Raw genomic sequence first — 12553 nt, forward strand, 5'->3', positions numbered from 1 at the left:
CGTGTATATGGTTTGTATTGGACTGTGTGTTCAACCTGGTGTGTTTGAGGTTGTAAGGGGCCCTGATAGGGTGAGTATGGATGAAGGGGCTTGGATTCCCCTTAGGATTCGCTACCTGCCCCGGTGGCACCACACAGGCTCCTACCAGCTCCACCCAGGTGAGGTACAGTAGCTGGAGCTTGAAATGCTTGTTTTTCAAGAAGGGCAATTACACATTATAGGCACAGAGGAGCAATAACATTACTAGACCAGGCAGTGCTTGATGTTGAATATTTGGTTAGCTTTCCATGTGGATGATGCAGATGGTTTGTTTGATAAATGGTTTTGTAACCACCAACTTATCTGAATGAATGCAGTAGGGTAGTTGTTATGTGTAATGTGGTTGGTTATGTGGTTGCTGGTCTGAATGGTGCATAATTAAGTATTAGCATTTTGACCTGCCTATTCTTTTCCATTACAGGATAAAACTGAAGTGAATTGTGGCTAGTTCAGTTATTAATGAGTTGTTAATGCTATCTGCGGACCAGTTTCTGCAATATCCAAATTAAGAATGCAGTTACTTTCGTTACTATATTGCTCTGGGCTGCAATTAAAAAATGCCACTTGGCTCAATCTGTCAATGAGCATTTTGACTTTAAAACATCTTTTAAAATTGTTGATTTCCCTTGTATAGGGCGCACAATACGCCCTTTGTAAAATGTAGGCTTTAAAATTTACCTACTTATTTCGTAGTCTTTCCTAAAAACCTCTTGACAAGTTTAGTTAAGAACTCCAAACTAAATACTACAATCACAAAATAAAGTATATTTGGAAAGATAAACTTCCTTTATTGTTTTTGGTTATGAATTGAACTAACTTTACTAACATTTTGTAAATATGCATCACAAAGACTGTACAAGTATGGTTTGATCAGATTTGACAATTAGTAAAAAACCCACAGCCTTAATGTTGGTATATCATGATTGGTTTAAAAAAATGTGACACAAAGCACAACCTAAAATTACAATACAATACGATACACTTCTACTACATATTTCTGACTCTGCTGCTATATTATAGTCAAGTACTGTAATTGACACACCTCCTATTATAAATACTAAAGTTACCATACAAAGTTACAATCTGCTGTGTGTGTGTGTGTGTGTGTGTGTGTGTGTGTGTGTGTGTGTGTGTGTGTGTGTGTGTGTGTGTGTGTGTGTGTGTGTGTGGTAAATGTGGATTTGACGTTAGTTGACCTGTCTCATGTGAAATAACAGTAATGAATTGGACAGAATCCCAGATTTGGGAATTTTTTCTTTACATTTTTGCTTGATTTGTCTGTTGGATTGAAGGACATAAAAGAAACCTAAGATTCACTATTGGCTGAGATTTTATTTTTGAAGGAAAAAGGTGATAATTTAGTTATAATAGTTTTATAGCCTTACAGTTTTACTGTATTACTGTTGTGTTTCAGCTTTGTTTTATTGGCCTCTCTGTTAAACACAGATGAACTGTCCAGAGCGTATGTTGTGAAACGTTCCAGCCACTGTATCACTGAACAGGAAACATGGTTTAGAGAAGGCAGGGATAGAATCTCATTTAAAGTGATAAATCAACATTAATAACCAAGTCTCAAGGTCTTGTTTACTATGCCTGCTTGAACCTGACTGAGAGTTGTGTGGTTTGGCAAAACTGATCTTTTGTGGGAAAACGGTCACTGATAACTTTAACCTATAAAATATCACACTAAAATTATCTATCAAAAGCCAAGTTTCTGAACTTTAAATCGCACAAGACATGCGCTGTTGTCAAGATCACTGGTCTTTGAGTTTGTTTACACAATTTGTGTTGTCAGGGGCACTTGACCAGTGATGCCTTCCCTTTGGCTGTTCTTGTATTTTGTTTTATCTCAATTTAGCAGCCCACTCTCACTTCATCAGAACTGAAGCTCCTTTATTCTGGTTATTTTCTGCTTTTCTTTGTGCCTCTGTGTGCTTTCTGATCTTGTCTTACCATCAAGGTCATAGACATACTTAGATTCAGTGGTGGGAAAAGTCGGAGCTCCTTAGAACTGTAAGGAATCAATTCAATAAACTCCTTAATGGGAGTGTTACAATGGCACTTCATGAGTAAAATCTAGCTGTACATTGCTCAAGATGTTAGGCAAACAGTTAAAGTGGACATTCAAACCTAAACCAGACTGTAAAACATATATAGGAAGATAACTAGCGCAGTGGAGCATGTTGTAACATATAGTGCTTTGGATCTGAACCGAAAAGCTTGGCACTGCAGGAATATTTGAAACTACGTGGGCTTCTACTGAACTGATATAGTAGGAGTATGTGGTCATTTTCAGTTTTTTATCAAATTCGCTTTCTCAGGAATTGTGATGTGAAATTATACCATGTGTCACAGCTTATTGCTTAGATTGTAGCAAGAATATGAGACAACAAATGAGGTAAAATAGCTCAAACATCTTAAGAATATCAAATTCATCATTTACGTATTGTAGGTATTATGAGTAAAACTATGCATCATGGGTGTTGTATTGCAGAGCTCAATCTAAAACAGCAGAAAACCACAGCAAAGAGGAGTTCCCACTACCCCTGTATTTTCATCACTATGGGACACACCTGGGACATACTAGACGCAGGTGTGTCCCAAATGGCATGTTGGGCTGCCCACAGGTAGGAGCCCCTGTGGAAAAATGAGAATAGTGCAGCAAACAAGCCACTAAAAAGTGGCCTTTACTCTTGGAAAAATATTTGCAATTATCTTTATATAAACTTTTCTAATCTAAACAGCCATTATAATGTCTTAAACATGCAGATAACTGAAAAAAGCAATGACATTAAAAATTGGAATGCACTGATAATTGTAAAAGCCAAATACTGAAATTCTGCTACAGCTTATTTGGTGTTTTGTGGGTTTATGTGAACAGAACTGAACAGTGTGGAACTGCAGGGCTGCAGCAGCGACAACAGTCTGAACAGTAATGCCAGTCTGCCCAGTGTCCAGAGCCACAGGCGCCACACTGAGAGGAGAGTGGCCAGCTGGGCTGTCTGCTTTGAGAGACTGCTACAGGATCCCGTGGGAGTCCGCTATTTCTCGGTACTATAACATCACATGACTGGTGTTGGCCAGCATATGCTTGTGATAGATCTGTATCTCTTCCAATATTCAAAGGACATTATTTCAACTCTACTAATGTTGTCTTGTTAAAACTTGAAACCAGCTCTTTTAGGTGGGTTATTACAAAGAAATTCCTGCAGAGACAAAATTTCAACTACAGTCAATCAATTGAGCTGGTGGTCTGACAATCCATAATTTCATGAATGTTTTCATCCTGCTTTTATTGAGTCTTATCTCTAATAGTCAATAAACTTCGCCTCACACAAATATGTTACAACATAGAGCTAAATGAAATCTTAAACTATTAGAGAGAAAGCTAGTATTGATCAGGAGAACCCACTGCATAACAGACAAGTGTGATACAGTGAGCCTTTTGCATTATTGTAAATGTGTGTACATCAGTCAGGTTACATTTTTTCTTGTTTTGAAATGTATGCTCTAGGAGTTCCTAAAGAAAGAGTTCAGTGAGGAAAACATCCTGTTCTGGCAGGCTTGTGAGTTCTTCAGCCATGTGCCTGAGAATGACAAGAAGCAGGTAACAGACATGCTGGCAAATAGTCTAACACTGCATTCATTTACACCCTCCTAGCACGAAGGAAGTGTTGTATATGTTAATCAGCCCTCTTTATTGGCCATCTTCTCTTTGTCTTAACACTTTGTTTCTATATGACCCTCCTACATTCTCCAGCTCTCTCAGCAAGCCAGAGAGATATACAACAGCTTTTTGTCCAGTAAAGCCACAACACCAGTCAACATAGACAGTCAAGCTCAGCTTGCAGACGACATCCTCAATGCCCCTCGGCCTGACATGTTTAAGGAGCAACAACTGCAGGTAGGATACACATCAACCCCAAACTTATGGTGATTAGCAACCCCTCAAACAGAAACCCTCTGCTCCACAGGCTGTGTGAAAATGACACTGAGCTCTGATCTTTCTGGTAAAGGGGAAGTGAACGAGGCTTTCCCTGAAGACACATTTATTATCACTCATAAAACTGAATGAAAACAGACCACTATTGAAATTGTACTAGGGTTTTTACATTGCATGCTCACTCAGTATAAAGTCGACTGTCTAGCAGCAATAAGGCCTGCTATCTAGCTTCTTGAATATGAATGGCTTCTTACATGTGCATGTTGTAGAAGGGAGAAAGTTGCTGAAAAGCACTATTGATCTTAACAGCTGGGCTCAGATATTTAAAGTCTGATAAGAGCCAGTCACAAGGCTAGAAACATATCCTGACCATCGCCCTCTATATTTTTAAACATGAAACAGTCAAACTCTCTACGATGTGCACAGACACACGCCCGCGCACACACACAAACCAATGATTGAGATGAGCTTTAATGAAATACCACTGGGTTCCTCAACACAGTTCCACTGACATCAGATTTTGGGTCAGACTCACAAATGTACACATACATCCGTATTTGTGCCTCTTTTTTTTTTTTTTTTTAACCCCACTCGTGGCAGTTTAACAACATAACAAAAATGTATTTGCCCCAAATGAATATTAAATAAAGGGGCAGGTTGCAGTGTAAATTGAACATATTCTTTTTAGACCGGACACACACATTATGTCATGATGTTATCTTTGCGCTTCCTTCTGTGGATGAATGTTCAAGAAAATAAAACAATAATTTGATACTTTTAACACTTTGACTGCTACAAATTTTCCATTTGCTTATATTGTCTGTAAAAATCGTGATTTAATTTCTACACTGTTTTCTTGTTTCTTTTGTTTAATAATTCTCCTTTATGACTTCATTTTTCCATTCAGTTCCTTAATTTTTGGTTTGTCCTTTCTTTCTTTAGTACTGTTGTCAATGCTCCTTTTTCTGTCCTTTCTTGCCAGCTTTCCATCCCATTCTCTTTCACTTTGCATTTCCTATTGCCCACTTTTTACTTATTTCTGTTTCTCTTTTTTAGATCTTTAACCTCATGAAGTTTGACAGCTATACACGGTTCCTCAAGTCTCTGTTGTACCAGGAGTGTATGCTGGCAGAAGTAGAGGGCAGGCCCCTGCCTGACCCCTACCACATCCCTAGCAGCCCAACTTCCAAACACAGCACGACCGGTTCTGACCGCTCTAACCTCTCCACACCGAAGAAGGTAACGCATCACACCCCTCACTTTGCTCAACCTCTTGATGTGCTTGTTGTTCTAAAAAAAATGTGGCCACAGAGAAAAAAGGAAATACTGTTTCTGACACCCTGCAGTAGGGCTCTATGCAGCATTTGCTATTTTTCTTGTGTTCATTTGTGTGTACGCATCTGTATCTAACCCTCCTTTTGTTTGTGTCTTATAGGAAGATAAAAAGAGTAAATCTGGACGCTCTTTGAATGAGGACTGCAGGGATGACTCAGGAGATCGGCGGAAAGGCATGTTCTTCCCCTGGTCCCGCAACAGGAGCTTTGGAAAAGGCCAGAAGAAACGAGAGCTGACTGACTTCAACTACAGTGAGTAGTTTTATTTGTTTTATGAGTTCTTGGGTGACAGGAGGTAGAGCAGTCATCCACCAATCCAAGGGTTTCTGGTTCGATCCTCCTCTCACATGTCAAAGTGTCCTTGAGCAAGACTTGGGTGTGTGAGTGTTTGTGATTGTGAGTGCGAATGGGTGAATGAGAAGCAGTGTAAAGCGCTTTGGTACCAATAGGTAGAAAAGTGCTACAAAAGCGCCGGCCATTTACTTCACTTAAAGAACTTCTTTCCAGGAAAAGCTCTCTCCTGAAAATTTGAACAGTGAATTTGATAACACAGATCACCTCATAGTGATTCTTTGAATATTGTGTGGCTGCGGTTTACCCTAAGGCTAATTGTTTTCAGTTACAGTTATTACACAATTTCCCCCATGAACTGACGAATCAAATACAACTTTCTGAAATGTTTAAGCAAATTTGTTACACAATGTACTGTATGTACTGTCCGCATGTTGATTTGGCACAGTTTTTTACGCCGGATGCCCTTCCTGACACAACCCTTCCCAATTTCTACCGGGCTTGGACGGCCACTGCACAGCTGGGGAGGGGAATTGGCTGTTAGGGGTTCAGTGTCTTGCCCAGAGACACTTCGACATATAGCCGGGACCGGGGATCGAATCACTGTCCCTGTGGTCCGTGAATGACTGCCTTTACCAACTGAGCTACAGCCGCCCCTCATTTGTCATTTTTGTAGATTTCTCTGGCAGCAACGGTCGGCGTGAGTCCCAGGGTTCACTGTCATCAGGAACCAGTCTGGAGCTGGGGACATCTGGGTCAGGGAGGAACGAGGTCAGTCTTAAACGAGCCTGGGAATCCATTTTGACTTTACTCCAATGGGCTCAAAGACCTACATCTCACTATGGAGTAACATTATCTTCACTGCCTTGCTATCAATTGGTTTTAATTTATTTGATTTAAGAGTAACTCTGAAAAACTGAAAATAATGTATTTGTACGTTTTCTCTCTGTTTAACCTAAGTTTTGTTATTGTTTTAATCTTCTTGCTTTTATTCCTCTCCTGTTCTTATTCCTGTCTGTCTGTTTTCTGCCTCCAGGGTGATGTTTCCCGTGGTGCAGTATCAGTGTCAGCAGAGCGAGGAGGGAACAGCACCCCCTTGAGGCAGTGTAACATAACCTTGCCAGATGGTTCATGTTGCTCTGTGCCACTGAGGGCCGGAGTGTCCATCAGGGACCTGCTGCTGGGCCTCTGTGAGAAGCTCGGCATCAACCTAGCAGCTATTGACCTCTTCCTGGTTGGTGGGGAGAAGGTAAGGGATATCCCAAATAATGTTTGTTTGGCTTCAAACAACAACATTTTGTTTTCTTCTAGAACTATATGAATAAATGCAAATAATAAATAATAATAATAATAAATACATATTTTTATATGAAGAACTGACAACATAACACAACACTGAACTCTGCAGTTCTTTTCAGAAGGCTCTATTGTGATACACGTCAATGTTTTGGTTTTATGACATGGTCCTTTACTGTCTTTTGTTCACATTCCCCACTTAGACAATAGTTTGATCACACAGAAGCCATATAAAAATTTTGTTGCTCAATAAGTCAAACGTGTTTATTTTATTTTTGTTTAATTTTTTTTTAGCTTGTTGAGTTCTGCCCTCAAGTGGCAAAAAGAGTCTTACTGCTACTTAATTAAATGATGGTTGTAACTACCCATAAAGAAGCATTTCATATCAGTCAGGGGGTTGGAGAGCACTTATTGTTTTTTCTTCTCCGTTCCATTGAACCCAAAGGCAGTGTGTGACCATACCAATGGGAGTCATGATGAATCCTTTCTTTTTCTCTGTCTCTCAGCCACTTGTTTTGGACCAAGACTCTATGACACTGTGCTCTCGGGACCTCAGACTAGAAAAACGTACACTCTTCAGGTACAGGAAACTGTTTTGTTTTCTGTCTACTGGGAAGTATCAAAATAAGCTGTCAGTGGCCACTAATGCTGCTGCCCCAAAGTTCTACAGAAAAAAATTCTATTCTTCTTCTTGTCAGGCTTGACTTGGTCCCTATTAATCGTTCCGTGGGCCTAAAAGCTAAACCCACCAAGCCAGTGACTGAAGTCCTCAGGCCTGTGGTTGCCAAATATGGCCTGCACCTCTCTGACTTGGTGGCACGTATTGTGAGTAACTACACATTCTGGCTGTCTGCGGATAAACAGAAAAAAAAAACAAGGAGTAAATGTGATGAGCTCAAACTCTAATCGGATATGTGTTCGTCTGTGTCACGCAGAGTGGGGAGTCAGAGCCCTTAGATCTGGGTCTTCCTATTTCCAACCTGGACGGGCTGCGAGTTGTATTAGATGTAGCAGAACACACTCCTGGAAAAAGTAAGAAATGCACACGATCATGCAGTTTATGTCAGTAATGTTGGCTAGTGTCTCTTATTGAAACATACCGAACATAGTAACTGTATTTACATTGCTGTCTCACTTAACATTTTGCTCCGCCATCTCTATCTGCTCCGTCTTTCATTCAGCAGACAAACAGACAAACAAAGTAGCAACCTCTAAGAGTCACAGCGTGGCCTCTACAAGCAGAAACCAATCAGCAACAGTAAGATTTCCTGGAACTTGTTTTTTTTTTTCTATTTTTCTTCCTGCTCTGGAATGTTTCATAACCCACTGAATGTTTCCACTTCCTGGTTGACAATGTCACGCTACTAAGTGTCTGTTTGCATTGTGTTAAAAATAAGCAAAGTGTGCGATATGTGTCTCTGGCAGTATTCAGGCTGTGTGACTGTATTTATGTGTGCTGTTGCTGTGGGGCCAAGTACCACTTCACACTCTGAAAGTCCCAAATGTTCCATTGTTGTGGTCTGTCTGTGGCCGAATGCATCATCAACTTTTCTCTCTGGTTTGCTGGTTCTCTTTCTTCCATAACAAACCCACTGGCCAGGCGTTATAAGCCCAACCTCAAAGAGCATTTCCTAGATCTCAAAATCTTTTAACTTCTGCCTATGGCTACAGTTGGTGGTGGCTGTAGCACTTGAGATTGCCGTCAGGTTTTTCTTGTTACTATTTCTGTTTCACCATATTAATGGCCACATGAAATGGAAGTTTTTTGATTTCTTTTTTATTTGAAACAAATCTTTTTCACAACATCTTTTTTTGCCCACTCAGGGGCAGTAGTTTGGCTTTTAGTAGTGTATAGTAGTTGATGTTGTATGCGGTGTTAGTCTAAATGTTGGTGATGTTAGTGCTAACAGTGTGGTTATCTGAATGGAACATTCTTCCTGTCTTTTGATTAGAATTTATCAAAGATTTTTGTCTTACTATAAATATTCTAGAGGAATTTTAATATTTTAAGCATTTATTACAGATCTTTTCATAAAATAATTATATTGATCATATAAAATTGTCCCTCTTCACAAAAATGGTCACCTTGCTCCCCCTACCCCCAATCAAATTTAGTTCCTTTCCAATTAGACACCAGTCACCATTTGTTGTCATTACTTGTGCCCATACTTGCACTACCATGATTCATCAGGGCTTTAATGCCCCGCTCCACTCTCCTTGTGGCCCCCAGGGGGAGGACAGGCCATCAGGGAAAGCCGGTTCAGCCCACCCCCATGGGGAAAACAGCAAGGCTGGGCCCAGCCCTCACACAAGCAGCCAGTCCTTACCCAACCACTCTGTCTCTCCCCATAAGGCTCCGGAGAAAAGAAAGCAGAAAAAGATTAATATAGACGAAGCTGAAGGTAAAAAGTCTACAACCTCCTTCTCTCTTTTGTTTCCGTAGCTGTGTTGCTTTGATCACACTAACCGTTTGCCTGTCTGCAGTATTGCGGATGCAGCATCAAATGCTTTCAGAGCTAGCTAGCTACATGTAGCACAGTCACCTCTGTAGCTTTGACTTGTCTAACTGATTAATACAACCCCTCTGCTGCATGTTTTCTGAATTACAATGAATGTTGCTGTTTTCTGAGATATATTTTATGATTATTCATTTGGGTGCGTGTGTGGGCACATCTGTGTGCGTGTGTGCAGAGTTCTTCGACCTCATATCCAAAGCTCAGAGCAACCGAGCAGACGACCAGCGAGGCCTGCTAAACAAAAGTGACCTGCAGCTCCCAGACTTTCTACGCCTGTCGCCAGTGACAACCAACCAGGGTACGCCTCCTCCCTACAACCCTGAGCCCAGTTGCTCCACCCCTAATTCCTGTAACCCCAACAACGGCAGCTTTCCAAGCAGCGGTCGCCGGGGCAATAAGGCGATCAGCAACGACAGGGGAGGAGGAGGCGGCACCCACTTGCTCAATGCGAGTCACCAGACGCAGAGTTTCGACTCTGCACTTGGCACTGAAAGTGGAGGGGGGAGGAAAGCCAGACCACCACCATTTCCTGGCACCATCTCCCCCATCCACCAAACCCAGGGAACCCAGCGTGGTGTCATTCAGGACTCTGGCAGAAGAGAAACAGTGCAGATGCTGGAAGAGGACACCCTCTCTGATCTGACTCTAGTGGGAGAGGGGGATATTAACAGCCCCAGCCTCAACTACGTTACTCCGTCAGCCCTACCTTGCAAACACCACTCCCGACCCCATCATCAAGCACAGGATGGTCGGCCTAGCTCAGGTACTTCCCCCGTGTGAACTTTGGAAACTTTTGAACTTTCACTATCAACTTTCTTCCTTCACCTGACTGTGAGTGGGACTGGGCACCCATTAAGTCAGTTCCAAGTTCCTTATTGGCCACTCGTGGTCTGTGGATCAGTGGCCCAGAATGCATCCAGATATCCTCCCTTCCCTCATTTAACCTAGTGGCAGAATGTCTTTGAATTTAATATGTGATTGTCAAATTGCGGAAACATTTCATCGTAGATTGAGGAGTAAAAATACACTAATGTAATAAAAAAGTTGCTAGTTTTAATGCATGCACTACAATTGGAATTAATGATTTGATATAGTAATGTGTACACCGTCCTTCATTCAGATGAAGGGAGGAAAAATGGATGTATTAGTTCTGGAGCAGTATCTTTTAATTTCCCTGCTTGGTGTGTACCTGTGAACTCTTGAGTGGACTTGCTGTGGTTTTTTTGTTTGGAGACTTAAGCTCTAAAATGGGCTTAGGATTAATTGGTGATGACTAGTGCCAAAGTCTGTTCTCCACTCCTCCCCCTCCAGTGTACAGATCTAACAATGCACTTTAGCCAATTGAAAACTTTACACATTTAAAACAATTATTTCCCTATTACTTTTTAGAAAACAATTGATGGCACCTGCTAACAATTACTAGTTGTTCTACATTCAGTGGTATGAAGGCTATATGACTTCACGTCTTAGTAAGCCATGTGTTATTCTTAACATATTTTTCAGGACTTTGTATGCTGATTCAGTGTGTCTGAACTTATAAACTGTCCCATGCTACAGTACCACAGACACACACATTTGTCATCTGTTCTTCATCTCTAACACAGCACAGTACATTCTGTGATCACGCCATGGTTTACTCTCCTCAGCTATTTCTCCTGTCACTCATGAAAACTAAGACTGGGAGTGCACACGTGCAATCTGCCTTTGCAATTTAACGATCCTGAAGTTTCTGTATCGTCTGTACAGGTTTACTTTGTTTTATGTCTATTTTTCTTTGCACTACATCACACAGCTGCACACGTCTGTTTTTTTTACACACATCAGCAATTGAGCAGAGTTTTCTTTCCCTCCAGGGATTTAGCTGGAGAAATTAAGCAGAGTGAAAAAAGTTTCACTTTGTAAAAGTCCTACTCACTTAATCCTGTTCAATATTCTCAAGAAAACATTAATTTATCCCACATTTTTGTCATTTTTATTATCTGTTAAAAGTATTAATTTGTATATAGTCTACTTTGTGAAACCACATTATTGCTGTAGTCGCTTTTAAATGCAGCCATACTGATTCTTCAGTCTTGTCACAATAGAAATCAATTCTGTTCTGTTTAGTTGATTGTACTGTCTGTAAATAGATCAAATAAATCTTTTAGAGGTTGAACTCTCTCTGTATGTGTTCATGTAGCGACCTTGTTTTTTTTCCTCAGACTTTTCAGTATCTCATTTAGTCTTTTCTCCCTCATTTAGTCCATGTTCCTTACGTTTTTCTCAGCACTTCTAGGCATGGATGCAATGAACCGGGGCTAGTGTTTACACACAGTGTTTCATCGAAGCTTAAAAGATGTTCAGTGTTTATAGGCATCCATAAATCTTCATTGTAAACGTGAAATAGAATCTCACCATGCGAATTACCAGTTGTCGAATAAATTTCACTAACGGGCTAATTTCACAGAGGCAATTTTACATGAAACATTATAATTGTTCTATGAAAAACTAAAAAGGTAAGCAGCAGCTCTTAATCACCACTGTTTTAAAACAATTTGCAGTCTAGATCATCAGTATAATTAGTTTTTTCTTATTTCAGAGTCGATAGCTTTACTCCATTAGCTACAACATTGAGAACATTAAATAAAAACTATATTTAAATAACACTGAAAGATGTTTTGCTGCTGCATAATGAGTGGTTTTGGTTTCCATATCAAAATATATTTGTTGTAATACTAAACGCACTTTTGGACCTTTACTTACAACAAAGTATTTTATGTATTGTATTGCAACTTTATCAGATTCTGATTTATTATTCATACACCAACCAGCAGTCAGTCTAGTTCAAGTGATACACTGTAAAAAGTTGCAGCCCTTTTTTCCTTCTGTTTTTCACCTTTGTTTACTTTGCTCCTCCTGTAGATCTTCTCTCCTATTTATCTTATTTGATATTCTTCTCCTCTCTCTGTTGCCTTTTCTGTGTGTGCTTGTCTGCAGGACAGGGCTTTTCTTCCTCAGTACAAAGAATTTTAGGGGGAAGGGGTTATTAGCTATGCATGGGTTCTCCTCTGCTCAGCATCTTGTTAGGCAAGCTTTGTCATACTGGGCTATTTGGGGGCCGACAAACAAAACTAGGTCTTATTTCTTCCTAAACT

At 40.4% G+C, this 12553-nt stretch overlaps 1 protein-coding gene across 7 annotated transcripts in view; it reads left to right on the plus strand.

Annotated features, from left to right (window-relative positions):
• Window positions 1-11597, plus strand: part of rgs12b (regulator of G protein signaling 12b) — a 40015-nt gene extending 28418 nt beyond the window's left edge. For 2 of the 7 annotated variants that reach the window (XM_067498143.1, XM_067498142.1), the window contains exons 7-19: window positions 2921-3090; window positions 3554-3646; window positions 3800-3943; window positions 5039-5221; window positions 5418-5568; window positions 6284-6378; window positions 6644-6856; window positions 7410-7483; window positions 7602-7728; window positions 7839-7935; window positions 8085-8161; window positions 9134-9305; window positions 9595-11597. In XM_067498143.1, the coding sequence (XP_067354244.1) occupies window positions 2921-3090; window positions 3554-3646; window positions 3800-3943; window positions 5039-5221; window positions 5418-5568; window positions 6284-6378; window positions 6644-6856; window positions 7410-7483; window positions 7602-7728; window positions 7839-7935; window positions 8085-8161; window positions 9134-9305; window positions 9595-10199 (2201 nt within the window). In that variant the 3' untranslated portion in view covers window positions 10200-11597. The remainder of the gene's footprint in view (window positions 1-2920; window positions 3091-3553; window positions 3647-3799; window positions 3944-5038; window positions 5222-5417; window positions 5569-6283; window positions 6379-6643; window positions 6857-7409; window positions 7484-7601; window positions 7729-7838; window positions 7936-8084; window positions 8162-9133; window positions 9306-9594) is intronic. The other 5 variants (XM_067498145.1, XM_067498146.1, XM_067498144.1 and 2 more) reach the window with 5 other exon arrangements.
• The last annotated feature ends 956 nt before the right edge of the window (window positions 11598-12553 follow it).

The sequence above is a fragment of the Channa argus genome, chromosome 3 (assembly GCF_033026475.1).
Source record: "Channa argus isolate prfri chromosome 3, Channa argus male v1.0, whole genome shotgun sequence".
Classification (NCBI taxonomy): domain Eukaryota; kingdom Metazoa; phylum Chordata; class Actinopteri; order Anabantiformes; family Channidae; genus Channa; species Channa argus.